Genomic DNA, 23,792 nt, shown 5'->3' with positions numbered 1-23,792 from the left:
TCGATGTTATCTATCAAATTAGCAGTGATGCTGAAAAACTAATTTATGCTATTTGATATAGTTTATTCGAAGTTTAGATATATTTAATATACTAATTGCAGGATCGTGCTAAGCTCGGGCCTAAATTCAAAATATTAAAATAGTATATAAATTTTATCAAATAAGTATAATATTGTCACATTTGTTTACTATATAATTAATTTAATATAATTGCAGGTTACATATCTGGCTAAAAAGATAATTATTAAATTTTCTTCATCATATAATTGGATAATTCTTAAAGAAAAAACTATTTAGAAAATTCTCTTTTTGGTTTGATAATGAATAGAGTTCCGAATCATTTTCGTTTTTGTTTTTGTAATGAATTAATTGGTCTTTTTCATATGAATTCCATTTGGTTAAGTTTCTATTTTTATTTTGAGCCATACAACTTTGATTAATCCTAGTTCGCCATTTTTTTTGGCATTAATCTAGACCATTTTCGTTTTTGTTTTTGTAATGAATTAATTGTCTTTTTCATATGAATTCCATTTGGTTAAGTTTCTATTTTTATTTTTGAGCCATACAACTTTGATTAACCCTAGTTCGCCATTTTTTTGGCATTAATCTAGACCATTTTCGATTTTGTTTTTGTAATGAATTAATTGGTCTTTTTCATATGAATTCCATTTGGTTAAGTTTCTATTTTTATTTTGAGCCATACAACTTTGATTAACCTTAGTTCGCCATTTTTTTGGCATTAATCTAGACCATCTAATCTGAGAGAAATCGTATTGATAATGCCGTCTTAATCAGTTTTTCCATTGATTGATTCTATAACTCTGAAGTTTCTTATGTTTTAATTCCGAATGAAATATTCCTAGTGTTCTAAAATAGTCCTTTATTTTAGTCTAAAGGAAACAAGAAGTTGTGTTATATTGAAGAACAGATCTAAATTTAGACAAATTAAGAACTTGGGTTTGTGATAATTTGTAAAATACATATGCTTGTGACAAGTACGATAAATCACAAAAAATATGTGAATTTTTATTACTAATATTATAAAGTGACTTTTTTAGAGTCGAAATAAATATAAAGTGAATTTTATTATTATTATTATTAATTTTTTCTTGATTTATTTCATTATTGGAAATGGATTTCTCAATCAATTTGTTTGTTGATTCAAGAAAGAGTTGTGTAGTAATTCTAGGAATATTAATGATAGATAAAAATAGATCGATGTATAATCTTTGAATGAATAATTTTAGAAAATAATGGAATTTCCATATTACTCGAGTATTTCTGCTTTTTAATATTTGAAAAAAAAAATTTGGCGATTCGAATTTTTTAATATTATTTGTTTTATTAGGTCTAATGTCTATTTCTGGAGTTACTTTCTTTTTTTCTTTTGTAATTCTTTCTATTTCATTTTTTATTGTACTTGTTCTATTAGTCAAATCCTTCATTTTTGTTTCTATTAGTGAAGAATTTGGCCAATTTTCAGATTGGATTTGACTAAATGTTTCGTTAATTATTTGATTACTAATTAGATAATCTTTTTCTTTTTTCGTTTCATTCGATTCAGATATTTCTTTGAATCTAACTAATACAATTGCATTTACCCTTGAAAGTTCTTTTTTTATTTTTTTGAGAAATCCAATACTTTTGATAAGCCATTTTTTGGTTTCTTTTGAAACTCTTATAAATAATTTTGTTTTTTCTTTTACAATTTTTAGAGTTCTAAAATATTTCTTTTTTAATTTTCCAATCTTTTTTTCGAGTTCCTTAAAAATGGGCTCAAAAAAGGAAGGGCGCTTTCGGGGAGAACCAAAGGGAAGTTCAGCTTCCATTCCCCAAACTGTTAAAAAATAAAAATCATCTTTTTATTTTTTCTTTCTCATTAGCTCTCCGTGGGAGAGGTACAATTTAGATATATGCCAAGGTTTCAAACAAAAAGGAAATAAAATTTTGATCTGAATCCTGTCTCTCAACCAATTTTTGGGAAATTCTATTTCTGATAATTCAACACCATTATAAGTACATTTAATCTGCATTTCTCTATTCCATTCCTGTAAATCTTCAGACCATTCAAGAAGTTGCAAGAATAACATACACCCGATATTTTTGGCTATTATAAATGAAGGTAATAGAATATATTTTCAAAGAATTGATTGAGTTATTAACATGTAGCTTCTTATTATTTGCGCAAAAGAAATGCTATCCCAGGCTTCTGCGATCGTTATTCGTGCTTTTTCCTTTCTTTTGTTCTCCTCTTTTTTGTCTTTTTCTTTTTGCTCTTCTCTTTTTGTTTGTTCTTCTCTAGACTCTAGAATCTTGAATTCTCCCTCTTTACCTGCCCAATTTCGAAAAAGTGGTTTAATCAGTTTAGAGATATCAAAAGAAAAAAGACTGAGGGGGGTTATTCTGTCGAGAAAAAAGGGGGAATGCATATTTGCTTGAAAGAGTTTAGAAATAAATGTTTTGCACCTTTGAGCACGCATAGAACCTTTAATTAGACCTCGCCGAAAATCTGATTGTTGCGAATAGCTTATTAAAGCCACTTTCTCCTCAGAATCGTTAGTGGCGTTGTTGTCAGTAAAAATAACTACACATTTGGCTTTTCTTGAACGAAGTTGATGATCCATTGATGCGCGATCTTGAAATTCACCCATTTATTGGTCCAATTCGGTGATTAATTTATATGACCACCGAGGTACTTTTTTACTTATTTCATTTATTCCAATCGATTTTTTTCCTGATTTTATCTCATTAGGATCAATTGCATTGAATACAAATTTTACAAATTTCGTTCTTTTTTCTGAATTCGCTCTTCCCTGTTCTTGGTCTGAAAATAAAGAAAGGCCTTCCAAATTTAAACTCAATTTTGGTTCGTTACCAAATTCATTGATTAAAGTCAAGAACTCGTTAATTTCTGTTGATAATGGTTTTTTATCAACCTTATACGCTTTTTGTTCAAATTCTTGGTACTCAAATTCTTGGTAATCAGTATTCGGAAGAAAGATAGTATGAATCCTATTTAGTCTAACTCTCTCTTTCCAATTTTTTAGCAAAGTATTGTTTATGATTGAAGATGAAACATCTTTTTTGATTGTTCCTCGATATGGTCCATTTAACAAAGGATCATATATTTTAGGCACGTATTCTTCTTTAGTATCATCATTACACAATCTCGTCCTTATTTCGAGTATATTCAGAGAAAGAGATTCCTTGTCTAGAATTTCAAGTCGATTTAAAAATTCCTTATTAAGATTATTACTTTTTTCTTTGTTGATAGAAACCCACTGATTGTCCAGTTCATTAGGGAGCATTTTTTGGAGTGACAAAAGGGGTATCTTTCTTTTTATCATTTTCCAAGAAGTTGATAAACTTGGCGGGTATGTAAAAGATATTCTTTATTTTCCATCACTTTTACATGTGTCAAAAAAATATTATCACATTTCATTTCTTACGGCCTGCTCAAATCAATTATTTTTTATGTAACGAAATGGTCGATTCCATCGATTATAATCGAAAAGAAGACTCACAAGAGCTTTTTGAAATCAGAAGAGGTCTTGATTTTCATTTTTTTATCAAGCAGTTGCAATTTCCAATTTTCTAGATTCTCCGTGTTATTATTATTCAGATAAGAATCATGATAATCATAAATTGGACGATTATTAGTATTAATATTGTTATAGCCTGTCTCTGTAAGGTGAGAGTGGAATTTATCCTTTATTTTGTCCTTTCCATTCACTCAGATTTCTTTCGTTTCATGATTTTGTCTGGATCCCACCCTTCTTCCGAAAAAAGGAAAGGAGAAGGATAAGGATCTTCTTCAGTGGATCCCTCTTGTTCCTATTTAGTCCCCTTCATTTCGGAAGCAGTTTCTATTTCTACATCTTTTTCTTCCTCACTTTCCACCCTTTCTTCTATTTTTGAGTCTTCTTTCAGTTTCTTAGTAAGAATAGGTGAGGATGTTCTGCCTAAATAGTAGACACGGGTAATAAATAAGAGAATACTAAAGATCCGAGCCATAGAATTTCTCAATTCTAATACAAGGTACTTATTAGATCGAATGTACTTATTCGATCTAATAGAATGATTTTGCCGTATCCAGACTAATACCAATCCAAGCCATTTCATGAATAAAATGTGACCAATTAACCAACCAACAAAACCACTTGCTACAAATAAGATCTTGTTGTTGCATCGAAAGAGATAAATGTTGACTAATCTGGCTAACATTGAACTTGGTAAAATAAAATGGTTGAATAATTGAAAAATGAGATTATTCAGGAATACACATTGAATGTTGAGATTACACATTGAATTTCTGATAGTAGATCCATAATCAAAAAAGTGTTTGTGATTGTTCCAGAAGAAATGAAACAAAAGATATGGTAGAGCTAAGACATTTATTGTATGAGGTCCACCCAATGCTAGATGCAGAGGCGTATAATAGATTGATATGAACATCATGAGCTGTCCCGTAATAAAATCAGTTGTTGTTGATACCTTCTTCTCGGTTCTTTCTTCCATAACCAGAGCTTGGAGAAGAAAGAGATAAGAGGGCCCTATGGAGAATGTGGTCATAAATCCATAATAGAGTCCGACCACAACGATCGAATTGATTATCTTCATGCATAAGGATACTAGATTACCTAGTAGAAAAGATTGAAAAATCATCACAAACCTCCATTATTTCCTTTCTATTGCAATTTCTGGATTATTATATGATAATTTTTGAACTTTTCATATATAGAAAAGAAATAGAAAAAGATAGACTAGAAACGACATTTGTTATGTCAATGACACCAAAGGGATATTAAATGAATGAAATTGGGATATGGATGGAATATAATGAAATAGAGCCACTTTGAGGTTCCCTCTGAAATGAGGCATGTAAGGGAGCCACTACGAAGAAGTTTCGGGAGTTACGAAGGAAGCTTCGAGCTCATATTGGTCATGGGTTGGGAACGGGAATTGAACTCTATGAGATCGAATCTCCTGTTGTTCCTCAGTAGCTCAGTGGTAGAGCGGTCGACTGTTAACTGATTGGTCGTAGGTTCGAATCCTACTTAGGGAGATTTGATTGATTCTGAATTCTTTAATTCAGAATAAAGGGGCTCGCTTTGCCCGTTAAGAGTAGGTAACCCATTTCCTGTCTTTGTTTCTATTGCATTCTATCTTATCGTATCACATTCTGTTCTGCGAGATTAGAAAATCACCATCAATACCTCGGTCTAGGTCCGAGATAATCCTTTGTTCCATAGCCCTGGGGCTATTTACAACTAGCCAATTAAGAAGTCTCAGATGTACTATCACTGCATCTTTGATGCAGTCATCGATTCTCCCGAGAAGTCACAATTGCCGCGAGCAATGATATTAATGACCAAAAGGGATGGTAGTAATTCGATATTTTATAAATTAAAATAATAAAGTATCATAATTATAACTCGTCAAAGATAATAAATTAGAAAATATTTTTGTACATTCGAATTATAACATGATCATTGCTAGTCACTTTTAATTTTCACATCATTGGTAGTTGAATTAGCACCGTCTTCAATTCAACAAGAACATCAATGGAAAACATAAGAGTGTCCCTCAAAATGTACCCTAGGCTATATTGAAGACTTTAGTATCGAAAAATTCCAAATATCATGACACACTTAATTAATTGCTTAAATTCATTGAAAGTGATGTCATTAATAAATCATGATTCATGGGATCTCAAATTATGAATTATTTGCATATCGGTTTGTAATTATACATCTCTATCGATTCGAGTATTAATAATAGTCGGATAAAAAAAGTTTAATCTTGCAACAAATTGTGCTTAAGAAAATAGAAGAAGGTGTTACAATCGGTAGATAACTTCTCCATTTTAAATTATTTATCGTATATATTTTTCTTTTGCATATTCTTTCAGTAAACATTAATTAAAAGAGATTTTGCATTATTTTATTCTTAGCTACGTATGTCAAGATATTATCTATCGTGATTTTAAAAATAGTTATCTCATATTTATTGTTATTTTAAAAGTTAATTAAAATAATTTAATTATTTTTACATTTTATTCTTTGTAGTAATTATTCTTGAAAATTAAATGTGAGTGTAAAATAGATTTGTTAGCAGCAGATAAGAATATAATGCATGTTCATCTTACATGCTTGGATCAGATCTTTTTGTTTGGGGAAACAAAAATCAAATTTAAAGGTTTGGCAGAATATATTTTTTTAAAAATAATAATCATTTCATTCTATATTCATTCTTATTGTTTTGAGCCCAATTGAAAATCTTATTATTATTTAGAGCACCAACATAAATGCATGAAAAAATTACTTGATTGAGTACTTTTTAAAAATTAATTATTGATTTTAGTAATATTTTTTATTTATTAACGTTTATAGCAATACATAGCAATATTATGATAAATCTACACTTGTATTAAAAGTGAATTATGCATACAATATAAATGTATTATAAGTGTTTTAAAATAGATATTATATTTGTGTAGTAAGAAACTGACATAATGTATTATAATTCTATTAAAGTATGTGATAAATGTATTATCCATCTATAAAACGTGTATTATATATGTTTTATAAATAGTTCCCTACAATATATATTAAAACTGTATTATAAATGTATTATAAGTGTTCAGTGAATTTTTTTTATTGCTATAGATGATAAATATTTTCTTAATATTATATATTTATTTTAACTAAAATAAATTGGGCCCAACCCAACACGATGAATCAAGCCTTGAGAAATGGCATAGCATGGCCACTTTATACCCTTCTATTTAAAGTTTAGCCAATATTTTTGTCTCTATTTTGTGTTGATCTTTAATTTATTTTCTTCATAACAAATAATTTTTTCATTTTCATATCATAATATTTCAAAAGTTATATTCATGCATGACTTCAATTTCTCAATGGGATCGGGTCAATCCATGTCCGATAATTATCCAGACCGGTCATATATATATACACGCGCGCGTGTATAAAGGGAGAGACCATGGGGAGCATTGTGCGAAGAAATTATGTGTATTAATTTGTCAGGCTAGAGCATATATAAAATTGAGTGCGGAATCAAAAGGGCTAATTTTTTCTACAAAAATGCATAAAGGGTCACATTCCTTTTGAAGTAACCAAAAGGAACAAAATGCTGATACAGCAGCGATTTTGGTAAAAATAATTTAACAGAGTTAATTTTTTTTAAACATCGCTGCAAGTGCAGGTCCAGTAAGCAAATTTTATGCCCGTCCTAATTAAATAGGATGGGATTAGTTATATAATTTATTACCATTTATGTTTCCGCTGTAGACTCATCTAATATTAATATTCTCTCTGTCTAAATTAATGTGGCAAGATTAAACTTTTGATATTCAAATTTTTAAATTTTCAACATGAATTTGGACATAAAAATTATATGTTTTCTTGAAAAATAATCTATAAGTATTATAATTACAAGAATTACTAAGCTAAAATATTTAAAATTCATATAAGAAAATTGATTTAACTTCCAAAATTCTGACAGTGTCGTATAACTTAAAACGTGGAGAATATTATACGACAAAAAATTAAAAATGCTCTTAAACTTTGTAAAACGAACAAAAATGTTTCAGTTGATACTTGATAGTTTGATATAAAATGCCCTTGCAATTTAATAACTTGGTCCAAAAATGCCCTTCATACTTAATGAACCAAAATGTCCTTTCTAAATAAATATATTATTTCTTTTCTTTTTAAGCACATTTTTTTCTAATGATAATTTTTTTAATGAGAAAATATACATCCTACTTCAATTCGTGAAAAATATTTTAAAATAAAAAAAGTTTCTATTTTATTAAAAAATTTAATCGTTATCTAAATGAAAATTAAAGGCGGAGTTACTATATAAACATATATTATCAGTTAAAAAGGTACCTAGGGTTATTCTATTTTTAATTGTTGAGATTAAGAAGAAACATAAGTTCTTACTTTTTTATTAGTTAAAAGTGATTTTAAAAGAAAAAAACAAAAATAAGATTCTTTATAAATAATATTTTTATCGGAATGTCCTCATAGTAACTCCATTATTGATTTTCATTTATCTAACGACAAAACAATTCTAATAAAATAAAAAAATATATTTTTAATTTCTTAATATTTTTCATAAATTGAAATAGGATAAATATTTCTAATTAAAAAAATTATCATTAAGAAAAAATATATTTAAGAAAAATAATAATATATTTATTTAGAAAAGGCAACTTCATCTCTATAGTTAAAGTCGCTGCACTATAAATTTTTTTTGTTAAAATCGCTGTCAGTGCAGGGATATATATTTTAAACAAGAAGGTTTGGTCAAAAATTGATGCAGTTGCAGCGATGAATAAAAAAAAATGTTGTAAAATCGCTGCACTTGTAGCGATGTTTCAAAAAAAATTAACTCCGTTAATTTTTTTTTTATCAAAATCGTTGTTGTGTCAATGTTTTATCCCTTTTGATTATTTTAAAAGAGAAATGACTCTTTATGCATTTTTGTAGAAAAAAATATCCCTTTTGATTCGGAACTCATATAAAATTAGCTCAAACACTTACAATAATTTCAGATTCTATAGAGTAATTAATGATCGATGGTAATTTGGAGCAAATTACTCCTTGGAGAGGCTACGAGAGATTATGTAATAATTAAGATACTAACTGTGATAGTCTAGTTGGGTTTGCACTGATTCACTTGGTAGTTAATGAAAGTTTATTAGGTACCAAAAAAAAAAAAAGGGTGAGTGTTGAAACATCTAATTCTAACTTAAGATAAAATACCTTGATAAAAATATAATAAAGACTCCTTAAATGTATGCATTGGAAATGTTGATAGTGTGTATATATATACATTTTTCTAACTAAGAACTGGTAAATTTTGAAACATTAATTTTAACATAAGATAAAATATCATAATAAAATTGAGATATAATAACCCAAATAATATTCACAGTTACTATTTTTGTGTTAGGGAAAAGTGTAAAAAAACATAACAACTATTTGAAATAGGTCAATTTACATTACATTTTAGCATAAAAATGCCCTAGTTATTAGTCAACTAATGCCCTCCAATTAACCAAATAGCCCCAAAATACCTTTTTTACTTACAATTACTTCAAAATAAGAGAAACTGATCACTTTTTTTTCCTTGAACTTATCGAAATGGGAAAATTTTACCCTCCACTTAAAATCTAGACAAGTGTTATTACTTTAACTATTTTAAATAATAATTTTATACAATGACACCCAATTTTATGTAATATAAAGTTTAATTATCAACATAAATTTATCAATTAAAAAATTATTCTTTTGGTTTCTTACAAAAGTAATATAGCCTCGAGTGAAATCAAGGATGACTTAAAGCTATAATAAGAATATCATGATTACATTCACCATTTATCCTATTTTGAGATGGGGATTCTTAGTTCTCTTATTTTCAGGAACATATTTTAGAGCTCAAACACTGATCACTATGAGATTTGAGCATAAAAGTTGGAGTTCTTGAAATCTGTTGAAGAATTTGTTCATTGAATTCAAGAATTGGTGTGATTTGGGGGTAGGTGAAAATGGATGTTTGGACTTTGGATTGAATGCCACGTAAATTGGGATAGAGGGTACCTTTTGAATTATTATTTTTAATTGAAAAATAGTTTTCTTTTTACATCCTATAATTTATTTTTTAATTATTATACTAGATCCAAATATCACATGTTTTCTTTTAATTAATCATGCCATATCATCCGTGACACACGTAATTTTAGTTGATTGTCAAAAAAATAAAATATTTAATAACACAAATTTTAAGTCGTGTATCATAAGTTAAAAGCCGTGAACCTCTAGTGGGCTGCCGACAGATTTCACATATATCTAATGCTTACATTAGTAGTTGTACATGCATTAAAAAATTATACCAAACAAGATATTAATAATATACAAATCAAATGTAGGTATTATTTTTTCTAATGCATCCTACCAATTGATCTCGTAGAGTTAGTAAAGTGATAATGTTGGTTTTGATGATTTAACAAACTAAGGGAACAGGTAGAGGACCTGATGTGACACCCCGGAAATTTTTTCGCAAAGACTCGAACATTTCTTCACGTGTGGGTAGACTCGGACTGGAGGACTTGTAATTCTACACATGAGTTAGAATTAATTCCTAAGTATTTGAAGTGTGTTAGATGTGTTTAGGGGTCATAAGGGATCTCTAACACCAAGTGGAGTCCAAAGAACTCCAATCGATTAAGTTTTCGGACGAGTTAGTATAAGGGTCAACTTCAAATGACCATATCTCCTAGGTTATACAGAACTGGGTGGCCCACGACCTACCAAATTAAAGGTATTTGAGTCTTCTTTCAAACGCCACCAAGATTGCAATTTTTGGAGTTCGGAGTCAAAAGTTATGGCCATTTTACTACAGACTAGTACTGCAGGAATTTCAGGCTTGGGCGAAATTTAGGCTTGGCGCCCCACGCCACAATAGCGCCAGAAAACAGCCTCAGTAGTTTGGGTCTTGGCGCGATGCGCCACTATTAGATGTGCAGGGTTTTAAGCCTATTTTGGCTTGGCGCTACAGTGGCGCGACGCGCCACTATAGCGCCGACAAGGTTTTTGTCCATTTTTTCAGATTTTTGAAGAGGGGCAACTTGGAATTTTCCCTAATTATATATACCCTATCTTTGAACGTTTTGGGACCATTTTTCAGTCCTCCCTCTCTCTAAAAAGCCCTAAAATTTTCCCTCTCTTCTTCTTCTTCTTCTTCTTCTCCAAATCCTTCTCCAACAAAGAGTGTCTTCAAGAGCTTCAAGAATTCAAGCCTTCCATTGAAGACCTAACATCAAGGTTTCTTCAAAGTCTTCAAACAAGGTATGTAAGGCTAACCTAAAATATGGATTGAGTTCTTTCATATGTCCATAGATGTGTTGGATAGGAGTTGTGAAAGAGTTGAACCTTCTAAGAAGGTTTTCTTGAAAGTTTTCCTAAACTATAGAATGTTTTTAGATACTATTGGTTGGTTGATGATTTTAATAACTTGAGTTACTAAATAGTTATCTTTCATATTATTGACTACAAATGTATCATTGTATATAGATTTATAAATGTTGATGATATTCTTGAGTTGAGTTTTGTTGAGAGTATGGATTCATGTTTCATTCACATGAACCCAAGATGAGATTTATTTGGTCATAATTTGTCTTGAGTTGAGATGGATGGTTTTGTGTATATGTGTATTGATTGGAATGAAAAGAATGAATTGGATAGTTAAGAATGTCCTTTTGCTTCCATAAATTGAACATAGGACTAAAATAAGGATTTTGGAGTAGATGTTTGACGATTGATGTGATGATGATATTTAACAATGATGTGATGATAATGTTTGATGATGATGATATGATGATGATGTTTGATGACGATGTGAATAATGGTATTTGACGATGATGTGAATGGAGATGTTATGTTGATGAGCATGTTGTGTGATGAAGTGGATTGGAGTCTAATGCGATTTTGTGGTATGTGATGTGCATAATTTGAGTTGATTGGAGTCTTCGGAATATTTTGAAAATAAATGATCTTTTGAGGAGGAGATTTAAATAAATTATTTGTGAACTTTTTTGCATAAACTATTTACACACTATTTTGAGTCTAAAGAATTATTAGTTTCATCTATGATTTAAAAAAAGTTTAAGCATGAGTTGAGTTTGAAAAGTCTTTTAATTATTTTGAACATGAGTATTTTGAGTATAAATGAGTTGAACATTTTTACATAAAAATGTCTATTTTGAGGTAGAGTTGAGGAGTTGGAATTATATTTTAAATGCATATAATATTTTCTACATCCATTGAGTTGAGATGGTATCAATTTAAAGAGAAGAGTTTGATGATTTGAGATGAGTCGATTTGAAAGAAGGTCCAATGAGGCCAGATTTGATTTGAGTTTTGAAAAGAGTCCAATGAGACTAAATGAGTTGATTTGAAAGAGTCCAATGAGACTAAATGAGTATTTTGAGTATTTTACTCACTTGATAGATATGAACATATTGAGTCTTGGGAGGAGTATCGAGTACCAAATTGGGTAAGAGTATAGTCCATACTCGAACCAATAAACTACGTTGCCAAATATATGAGGGGATGGAACCGTTAAAGTCGGATGCTTCCCATTTTATTGTCCTGACATTATAGGACTTGGTTGGATTGGATCCATAATTGGTTGATTCGTTCATACCCTGGCAAGGTATGAACGAACGTGGCAACAACGTCGGCTTATTGTACTATCACTCGCTTATATGGTGATGGTTGTCGGTTAGAGAAACTCCCAATTGAATGGATTGTTCTTGATATGATTGGTTTGAATGTGATTGTAGATGATTGAGTTGAATTGTAAAATATTGCATAATTTAATTTGCATAGTTATTGAGTTGAGTCCTTTGAGTTGATTGTTGAGTTGATTGTTGAGTTGATTTTATATGATTGGATTAGGTGATGTGTGATGGATTGGATTATATGATATGTGATTGGATAGTGTACGATGGAAAGGTATATGATTGGATCGGATCGGATCGTATATGACCGGATTGAACCAATTGTATACGATTGGATTGAATCGGATGGTATACGATTTGATTGAACTGTATTGTGTATGATTGTATTGGATTGTATGATGTGTGTTTGGTCTTTGTCTAAAAATGTATTCTTACTTTAGACTTATGACGCCTTATTTGAGTCTCTCTTATCTTTCTGATTTGGAGATATTTGAACCAACGTTATTCTTCCTTGAGGTATGTTTCATTCTGCCATATTACATACTTGTACATTCCATGTACTAACGTCCATTTGGACCTGCATCATTTCATGATGCAGAGATAGGTTTAAGAGATCGTCAATAGAAGCACCATTGAGGATCTATACACACTCAGCGTATTGGTGAGTCCTTCCCTACATCCGAAGGACACCGCTTATATCATTCTTGCATCGAGTTAGCCCTTTTCATTTGAACTGAGGTAGCCATGAACATGTCATTGTCACTAATTAGATAGTAGAGATAGAGGCTTCATAGACTAGATAGTGAAGGGTCGATTGAGTATTTCTTTTCTTATATTATTCTTGTTAAACTATTTTTAATGACAAATATTAGAGTTGATTTGTTGGCCCATGGCCTTTATTCTTTGAGTTAGATCGATGTTTTGAGTTTCCCACCGAATATTCTCTTTATTTTTTTTGTCTTCCGCTGATTGAATGAATGAACGGATGTGTGATCAGGCTATGTGGTTCGCTTGGGAGCCAGAAATGGTTTCTGAGTGCCGGTTACGTCTAGGCTACCCTCCCGGGGCGTGACACCTGATCCCTTTGAGGACTCTGAGTTGATAGTGACAGCAAATAATATTACAAAATAGATCTTGCCAAATCTGCAGGTGTGGTGTGCGTGAACGAATTTATTTGCAGAGGAACAGTTGTCTATCTAATAGAAATCGTCCAACACAATGTATTTTGTTTATATATACTTTCTTTACAATATTCTCTCTTTGGCTTTTAGGAATTATTGAAAAGAAAAATCTTGAAGCTCTTATTCTCTGAAAATCAGCTCTCGAATAAGAAGGATCTGGTAGAGTTATCAGTCTTTTATTTTTCTCTTAGAGTATTAATTTCGTGGTCTTAATCTTTGTAAGATCTATTCTTAATCTATAAAGGATTTAGATCTGTTCTTTGGTTGTACATTTATCTTGTCAAAATAACTAGAGTTAGTTATGAAAATTACTTGAGGTCTGCTAGGGATTAGTTGATTTAGCAAATCAATAGAGTTATTGCTTCAGATCTAAGTGTAACAGAGTTGTTAAATAGAGGGAGAAGGGATTGGGAGTGCAGTTCCTAGATTGCAAAAGTTTGTAATCTGAATCTTTGGCTCGTTTGGTTAGTGAAGTTGGAAGTGAAATCATGTGAGACAGGTCGTAGTTTTTCTCCCCTGAGCAAGGAGTTTTCCACGTAAAATCGTGTGTCTGATTTTACGTTTTTATTCTTTAATTTTTTCTGCACTGTTTTCTGATAAAGGACCCGGACTCTTACGTTTTGTGGACACATACATTTTAACATAAAGTAAATTCATTATTATTAATGTAGAAAAATAAATTTTTACATAGTCAAGAAGAGGTACATGATTTCACGTTCAATCGTTAGTGTGATTGATATTTCTTATTTACTTGACTAGTAGAAAGGTATTTTTAAGCTAGTTAACTAATAACAAGGACATTTTTTAGTCAAAAGATACTAAGGATAAAATTAACCTATTCCAAATAATTAAAGATATTTTTAGCCTTTTTTCCTTTGTTTTATTGATCTCTTAAATAATTCCTAGTATTATTGTTGAACAACTCCATGTTTATTAGAAGAAGAAAAGAGAGAAAATACTTTTTAGAACTTTTCAGTTTTCACTGATATCAAATTTTTGGTTTGGTATTAGTGAACTACGTAAAGTTACCATTATTGCCACTACTTTTTACTTGAAAGTTGAACCATTGTAGATCGCATTTTCTAATTCTTGCATGAAAAAAATAAAAATAAAAATCAAAAATCAAAAAAGGACAAGTGAAGTATTAGTGGGATCTTTCTTCTAGAGAGTATTTATCTTTCATATGAACCACCAGATTTTGTATGGAAAGATTTTTTATGTTATATGCCACGTTGAGTAAGATTTGAAATTCTAATAAACGTTTTGAAATTTTCGCCTCAAACTAATATAAATGCAGTTGATATACTTATATATAGTTACAATTTTGGATGAAAAGCAAGTGATTGTACTTGGTCCTCATGTGACAATACCAAATTAAGGAAAAAATCCACCTTCATATCCTTGCTGTATTTTTTCTCAAGGGAAAATTGAATGTTCAGTTCTTTTATACCCTACCATTTTTGTTTACTATGTCAGCAGAAGCATGTGGATAGTTTGGAAGCTGCTTAAAGAAGGGGGGGGGGGGGGATTATGAGCAAAAAATCACTATTTTATGATTGAAATTTTTTACTCAATTATAAGTAGATATTTTAATTGAATTGATGAGGAAAAAATAGTAATATTTTGTACAAAAAATTTAAAAAGTTTCTTAACATTTCAATAAAAATATATTTTTCACCATTTATTTTTTTAATGAGTTGGTTTAATAAAAAAGAAAATAAAAAATATGTTTTATAATATAAATTTGACGCTGATTTGTGGTGAAAAAGAGTGAACATAATTTTTAGGGACAGAACTGCTCGTACGAACGTGGGAGTAATAACTAATATTTTTCTTTCAGTAGTTTAGTAAAAACTAAATCAAAAGGTAAAATCTAAAAGGAAATCTATAGGTCTTATCACTAATCTACACGTGAAAGTGTTCCAATACAAATAAGTTTTTGTTAGGAGCAAGTGGAGCACTACACGTGAAAGTGTTCCATTTCATGAACCCACAGCAAATTGGCAAGTTGCTCAACTTGTCCTCCTCCTATTGCAATAAAAATGGTCATTCTTGGCTATTTTTGAAGCTGTATGGCTATTTTTGAAGATGTAATGATATACACTGATACATCAATTATCTTTTTTCTCTTTTTATTTCGCTATCCCTTTTTTTAATTAATTTATAAAATTAGTTTATTTTATAATATGTTATTAGCACGAGCCTTCATCAAATTGAGCTATATTTTTAGAAGGTAACAAAAAGGGTAAGAATTTTATTTTCTTAAAATGTCTAATATCTCAAAACTTGAATTTGTTGCTCTTGATATTTCTGAAAAAAGCTACTCATCATTGGCACTAGATGCCGAAATACATATAGAATCGATGGATCTGGCAGACACCATCAAAGATGACAATACGACATCTAGTCAAGACCGTGCCAAAACCATGATATTTCTCCGTCACCATCTTGACGAGGGGCTAAAATTACAATATATCACATTAAAAGATACCCTTAAATTGTGGAAAAATTTAAAAGAAAGATACGACCACCTGAAGTTGGTCATGCTTCCATAAGCACGTCATTATTGGCTAAATCTGAGATTAATAGATTTCAAAAATATAACTGAATATAATTCTTCCTTGTTTAGAATTATAGCTCAGTTAAATTTATGCGGAGAAGAAATCAGTAAGCAAGATAAACTTGAAAAAACATATCCCCATTTCCACCCGCAAATATGCTCCTGCAGCAGCAATATCGCGAAAAGGGTTTTAAAAAATATTTTAAATTACTTTCTCACCTTCTGATTGCTGAACGCCACAACGAGTTGTTAATGAAAAATCATGATAGTCGGCCCGTTGGTTCTTTTCCACTCCCAGAAGTGAATCAGACAAATTATAACCAATTAGAAAGAGGTCATGGCCGCAGTCATGGTCATGGTCATGGTCGAAGAAGAAATTATAATCATGATGATCAGCTAGCACCGAGAAAATGATCAGCAGTACAAAAAAAAAAGTGAAAAGCCAGAAGTTTTACCAAAGAAAAATTCAAAAAGCATATGTTATAGATGTGGAGGTGTGGGGCACTGATCACGGACTTGTCGGTCATCAAAATATCTGGTTCAACTATATCAGGCATCCTTGAAGAGGAAAGAAAATAATTCAGAGACAAACTTTATCTCTGAAGATAATATTGAGCCTATGCATCTGGATGTAGCTGATTTCTTTAATTTTTCAGAAGATAATATGAATATTGATAAGCCTAATAATATTTAAATAATTTCCTTTATATTTGTGTGTACTAAATAATATTTTTAGTACATGTAAGTAAATAAAATTTGTGTAATGAGTCATGTATTAATTATAATATTTACTTTATTTTTTTTGAAGAAAAATATGGATATGCCTCACATATTGTTTGGATCAATGATCAATCACGAGGATATTTATGTAATTGATAGTGGAACAACTCATGCTAAATATTTTTCCAACTTGCTTAGAAGAAAAACAAATGTTACTATAATTTCTGGTAATTCAAAAATGATTGAAGACTCCGGAAGAGCTACTATATTTATGCATAAGGGGACAAAGATTGTTATAGAAGATGCACTGTTCTCTTCTAAATTCCCAAAAAATGTATTAGGTTTTAAAGATATCCGCAAAAATGGATATCATATTAAAACAATAAATGAAATGAATATTGAATATCTTGGTATAACTAAGAGTGTCTCGGACCATAAATATATTTTGAAAAAATTACCAACTTTGTCGTCTGGCCTATATTATGAAAAAATTAGTGCAATTAAAGAACATATGATCGTAAATCAGAAGTTTAGTGATCTAAATACATTTGTGCTATGGCATGAGACGAATTCTTGAAAATTCAACTGGACATCCGTTAAAGAACCTGAAGATTCTTACGAATGATGAATTTTCATGTGCTGCTTGTTATCAAGGCCAATTAATTTCTAGACCATCGACCTTGAAGGTTGACATCGAATCTCCTAGCTTTTTAGAGCGTATACATGGAGATATATGTGAACCTATTCATCCACCTAGTGGATTGTTTAGATATTTTATGGCCCTAATAGATGCATCATCTAGATGGTCTCATGTGTGCCTCTTATCACCTTGTAACCTGGCGTTTATGAAGTTGTTAGCACAAATAATAAGATTAAGGGCGCAATTCCCAGATTATCTAATTAAGGCCATTCGCCTTAATAATGCCGGAGAATTTACATCCCAAGCTTTTGATGATTATTGCTTATCAATTGGGATAAAAATTAAACATCCTATTGCTCATGTTCATACGCAAAATTGCCTTGTAGAGTCATTTATTAAGCGCCTACAATTGATAGCAAGACCTCTACTAATGAAAATAAAATTGTCAATTACTATTTGGGGTCATGCTATCTTACATGCAATAGTACTTGTGCGTCTCAGACCGACACATTATAATAAATAATCTCTGTCATAATTAGTATTTGATCATGAGCCAAATATAGCCTATTTACGAATTTTTGGTTGTGCGTTATACGTGCCTATAACACCACCACAACGTATAAATATGGGCCCTCAACGAAGGTTGGGCATATATGTTGGGTTTGACTCACCCTTCATAATTCGCTAACTTGAACCGTTGACAGGAAACTTATTCATTGCTCAATTTGCAGATTATCGGCTTGATGAAATAATTTTTCCGCCATTAGGGGGAGACAAAAAGAAACTTGAAAAATAAATTGCGTGGAAAGTTTCATCACTATCTCATTTTGATCCATGTAACCAAATATGTGAGCAGGAGGTCCAGAAGATTATCCACTTACAAAAAATAACAAATCAAATGTCAGATGCATTTACTGATTTGAAACGGATAACAAGTCACATATCCCTACAGTGAATGTGCCTATCTAAATTGATGTCCCCAAAGGACCATATACTAGTATCATTGCTTCTGAATCCGAAACACGCCTGAAGCGTGGTAGACCAAAATCCTCGAAAGAGAAGCGTGAGAAATAATAAAGATGATACTACACAAGAACCTCCTGAAGAAGGTCAAGATTTGAGTAATCCTGATATTCCTGAAGAAATCAGTGAACCCGAGACTCAAGTGAATGAAGAACTTTCAATAAGTTCTACCGGTGATGAGATAAATTTAGATCGATCAAAAATCTGAGGTCAACTATGAAGAAACATATTCATCTGTTATGGATGAAATAACTTTTTGATATCTCATCAGTTTAGCTGTACATAAAAATCTTGAAATAAATCTAATAGATATAGTTACAACTTACATTTATGGTTCACTTGATAATGAAATTTACATGAAAATTCAGAAGGATTAAAATTGTCTGAAGCATGTACTAAGTCTCGAGAGATGTACTCAATAAAACTGCAAAGATCATTATATGGTCTGAAACAATTAGGGCGTATGTGATATAATCGCCTTAGTGAGTACTTGATAAATGAAGATTATATAAATGATGTCTTTTGTCCATGTGTTTTTTATTAAGAAAACGCAATCAAAGTTTATTATACTTGTCATTTATGTTGATGACATAAATCTCATTGGAACTCCTGAAGAGGCTCAAAAGACGATTGAATATCTAAAGAAAGAATTTGAGATAAAAGACCTTGGAAAGACAAAACTTTGTCTAGGTCTGCAAATTAAACATTTAGCAGACGGGGTCTTTGTCCATCAATCTGCCTACACTAAAAAAATCTTAAAATAATTTTACATGGACAAAGCACATCCATTAAGTACTCCAATAGTTGTTCGATCACTTGAAGTGGAAAAACATCCCTTTCGACCTCCAGAAGAGAATGAAAAACTTCTTGGTTCTGAAGTACCATATCTCAGTACAATTGGTGCACTTATGTATCTTGCTAACGCAACCAGACCTTATATAATATTTTTTGTTAATTTGTTGGCAGGGTATAGTTCATCCCCAACGCAAAGGCATTGGAACGATATCAAACATATCTTGCGATACCTAAAAGGTAACATTGATATGGTTTTTTTTATACTAACAAAGATCGTGCAGTCCTTATTGGTTATGTAGATGCAAGTTATTTATCAGACCTACACAAAGCTCGATCTCAGACAAGCTATTTATTTACACACGGAGGAACTGCTATATCATGGCGATCTACAAAGCAGTCTATTGTTATTACTTCTTCAAATCATGCTGAAATAATAGCAATTTATGAAGCAAGTAGAGAATGTGTGTGGTTGAGATCGATGAAACTAGATCGAACAAAATATATTTCACCAAAATTATTCTTCACACATGATCTTCAGAAGAATGGTAATATTGATGTACAACAAGTTCATTCAAGTGATAATCTTATAGATTTATTCACAAAGGCATTACCAACATCAACTTTTGAGAAGCTAAGATATAAGATTGGAATGCGTCGTCTCCAAAATATCAAATGAATTTTTCATCAGAAGGAGTAAAATATGCGTTATACTCTTTTTTCCTTACCCATGGTTTTGTCCTACTGGGTTTTCCTGGTAAAGTTTTTAATGAGGTAGCACTCAAGGCGTATTATCAGATGTGTGTACTCTTTTTTCTTCAATAAGCTTTTTCCACTGAATTTTTTCTAGTAAAGTTTTAACGAGACACAATATTTATGGATGTTTACGATAAATATTTATATTATTTCTTGTAAACTTTTTAAGGAGGCACATTTCACGTGGACATCCAAAAGGGAGTGTGAAAGAGCAAGTGGAGTTGTGGATATCCATTTCATGAACCCACTAAGAAAATTGGCAAGTTGCTCAACTTATCTTCTTCTCCTATTGCTATAAAAATGGTCATTCTTGGATATTCTTGAAGATGTAATGATATACACTGATATGACAATTATCTCTTTTTCTCTCTTTCTCTCACTATCTCTCTTTCTAATTAATTTGCAAAGTTAGTTTATTTTATAACAATTTTTTTAATAATTAGAGCCACCTTAGTTAGCGCTAACCTCAAATTCCGTAATACTTTTTAGTAAGTTATTTTTAGATGAAGTTTCAGTAAAATTTCACCAAATTACAATTTTAAAAAAAAATATTTGACTGATTCAAAAAATATTATTTTGCACCTATACGTTTTAAAAATTGTTAAAAATATCCATAGATTTGTATTATTATTTTATAATGAACATATTTCGTTAAAACAATTATTGATAACAATCAACAACAACAAAATAATAATATGGGTAAGAGCAATATATTAATCACATTAAAAATAAATTATTATTTTTTTTCCAATTTTATCACTCAAACTATTCTTTTTCGGATGAGGTAATAATAAATTATTCTTTTATTAATAGATAGAGATGTTATTTAATGGTGTTGGTTGGCCACATTAATGGGGTAAGATGGTAAATAAATATTAGTTAAAATTAATAAATGATGGGTGTTTTTATAAAAAATAAAAGTTTGAGGTATTGTTTAAATTTTAAAAAAATCCCAAATATTAGAACTTGACTCAAATACTAGTTTTTTTATAGAACTTGGGAACTTGTGATGTTTATTTGCCAAGTTATATAAACAAACACTAATTTCCAAAAAAAATTCAAGTGTTTTTCAAAAATATTTGGGGCCAAACATTACCTTAATCTACACGTGAAAGTATCACAAATTTTAAAAGTTACCTATGCTTTTTATGTTTTATATAGTGTTTTAAAAGATGGGGGCGTAAGGCAAGGCATTTTATACAGTGTGGGGCTGTCACGTTCCGGGAGGGTACCCTATACGTGGCCGACACTCGAAGACCATTGCTGGTCCCCAAGCGAACTACTTGATCCAATCACAGATTCATTCAATCTCATTCTATCTGCGGAAAACTCAACTCACAAGAATACTATGCATAAATAAGGCCAAAGACCAACCATCTATCTAATCAACAACTAGTAAGAATTAAACTAGTCAAAACGAAACAAATCAACATCATTAACACTCTAGTCCATGAAGCCTCTATAAAAAATCTAAGAGGTGGCAATGACAGGTTCATGGCTACCATAAATCAAATAAAGAAAAGCAAACTCAAAGATGAAAAGATAACCGCGATATCCTCTGAAAACAGAGAGGACTCACCAACTAGCTGGAAGCGAATAGATCCTCAACGGTGCGCCTGTTGATGATCTCTAGTACTTGTCTATGCATCATGAAACAATGCAGGTCTAAATGGACGTCAAAACGTGGAATGTACGAGTATGTAAAATGGCAGAATAAAACATGCATCATGGTAGAATCAAATCAACTCAGAATCCCAACTCATAAGAAGAAACAACTCAATCAAGATGTCCTAAGCCTAAACAAGAATATGATTTAGACAAGACCAACCATATACAATCCAATCCAATCCATTCCAATCCGACTCAGAGTAATATCAAGACCTATATAGGAGTTTCTCTTATCCGACAACTATTACTTATAATCCAGTGATAGTATAACAAATCGACATTGTTTCCACATCCGTTCATACCTTGCCAGGGTAGGAATAAATCAATAATCATGGAAGAAGGAGAATTTGGGATTTTGATAATATCTTTACGTATAAGAATACTATTAGGTTGAAAGATTGAGAAAAACCACCTTTTAATAAACCCCATCGGTAATTTCGGTGAGCTAGAGGTCTCCTCACCAAACCATTCGGTGAGTCACTAAAAGGGTGTTTGAGCTCACCTAAAATAACAGTTTATGAAGGGTTTTGGATCCATTCAGCGAGCTAAATCAGCTTGTCGCTGAACCATTCGGCGAGTTGCCAAATTGGCAGGTGAGCTCGCCGAATTGTCCTTTCCGGACATGCTTCAGTAACACAGTCATAACTTTCTACTACAAACTCCAAAAAATAAAATCTTGGTGGCATTGGAAAGAAGACTCAAATATCTTTAATTTGATAGGTCACCCAATTCATTATAATCTAGAGATATGGTTGTTTGAAGTTAACCCTTATAAAAACTCATTCGAAAACTTAGCCGATAAATTTTTTTGGACCGGCTTGGTTTAGGGATCCCTTATACCTTAAATCATATCTAATACACTTTAAATACTTATGAATTAATCCTAAATCATATATACAATTTGAAGTCTTCGAGTTTAAGCATATACGCATATGAAGAATGGTCTGAATCTTAGCGTGGAGATTTTGAGGTGTAATAACATCTCCCCCTTGGGATCATTCGTCCTCAAATGATGAGTAAACCAAGGATGGACTCGAGGTACAAATAACAATCAAGACTCAATCATTCAACCAATAAAATGCTCAAAATAATTTACTACTCAAACTTAAGAATGGACATACGAATTCAAATCAAGAAAATGGACATTACCTTCAACATGCTCATCGATAGGCATGAATAGATGCAGATATTTGGCTTTAATATCTTCCTTAGATTCCCATGTGGCTTCCTCAACAAATTGATTCCTCCATAAGACTTTGACTGAGGCAATCTTTTTAGTCCTCAATTTGCAAACCTAATGATCAAGAATCTGGATTGAATATCTTCATAGGACAAGCTATCCTTAATTCCAATACTATCAATAGGAACTACCAATGAAGGATCTTCCAAGCACTTCTTCAGCATTGAAACATGAAACACCAGATGAATGAAGGCTAGCTCAGAAGGTAACTCCAACTCATAAGTGATACTCCCAATCCTCCTCACAATCTAGTAAGGACTAATGTATCGAGGACTAAGTTTTCCCTTCTTTCCAAACCTTATGACGCCCTTCATGGGTGACACCTTCAAGTACACCCAATCATCCATCTTAAACTCTAAGTCTCTCCTTATCACATCTCAACTTCACCAACCTCAAACCACCCAATTGGTGATCTACACCTTCTCCCATATAAACTTCATAGGGAGTCATTTGAATGCATGGTAACTATTATTATATACAAACTCTATGAGAGGTAAATGATCATCCCAATTTCCTTTGAAATCAAGTACATATTCCCTCAAAATATCCTCTAATTTCTGAATGGTACACTCTACTTGGACATCTTTTTGGGGATGAAAGGTTATACTAAGATTCACTTTTGAACCCAGTCCTTTTTGAAAAGATCTCCAAAATTGGGAAGTGAATTAAGCTCATCTGTTTGAGAAATAGACTAGGGAACCTCATGCACTTTGACAATCTCCTGAATATATAATTTTGCACAATTCTCTACGGTGTCAGTAGTTTTAATTGCCAAGAAGTGGACTGATTTAGTCATTCTATCCATAATCACCCAAATTAAATCATGCTACTTTGGGGACCTCGGAAAATCTGTAATAAAGTCCATATTGATTATCTCCCACTTCCATTTCGGAATCTCGATATTTTGAGCTAACCCACATGACCTTTGATGTTCAACTTTA

The 23,792-nt window shown here is 31.3% G+C and overlaps 2 protein-coding genes across 2 annotated transcripts; both read right to left on the bottom strand.

The window, feature by feature from the left end:
* Positions 1-890: 890 nt before the first annotated feature.
* Positions 891-1,829, bottom strand: LOC129876608 (protein TIC 214-like). The gene has a single exon (XM_055952083.1). It carries the CDS (start codon positions 1,827-1,829, stop codon positions 891-893), a length of 939 nt encoding a protein of 312 aa, XP_055808058.1.
* A 1,793-nt stretch (positions 1,830-3,622) lies between these two features.
* On the bottom strand, positions 3,623-4,670 carry LOC129876607 (protein TIC 214). Its single transcript, XM_055952082.1, has one exon. It carries the CDS (start codon positions 4,663-4,665, stop codon positions 3,835-3,837), a length of 831 nt encoding a protein of 276 aa, XP_055808057.1. The 5' UTR covers positions 4,666-4,670; the 3' UTR covers positions 3,623-3,834.
* Positions 4,671-23,792: the final 19,122 nt, after the last annotated feature.

Source organism: Solanum dulcamara, chromosome 12 (genome assembly GCF_947179165.1).
Source record: "Solanum dulcamara chromosome 12, daSolDulc1.2, whole genome shotgun sequence".
Lineage (NCBI taxonomy): Eukaryota > Viridiplantae > Streptophyta > Magnoliopsida > Solanales > Solanaceae > Solanum > Solanum dulcamara.
The sequence above is the reverse complement of the archived record's forward strand: the minus strand, read 5'-3'. Positions and strand labels throughout refer to the sequence as shown.

What these genes read in the sequence shown, in the direction of transcription:
- LOC129876608 (XM_055952083.1), bottom strand. Translation starts at nt 1,829, where the DNA reads ATGGAAGCTGAACTTCCCTTTGGTTCTCCCCGAAAGCGCCCTTCCTTT.
- LOC129876607 (XM_055952082.1), bottom strand. Translation starts at nt 4,665, where the DNA reads ATGATTTTTCAATCTTTTCTACTAGGTAATCTAGTATCCTTATGCATG.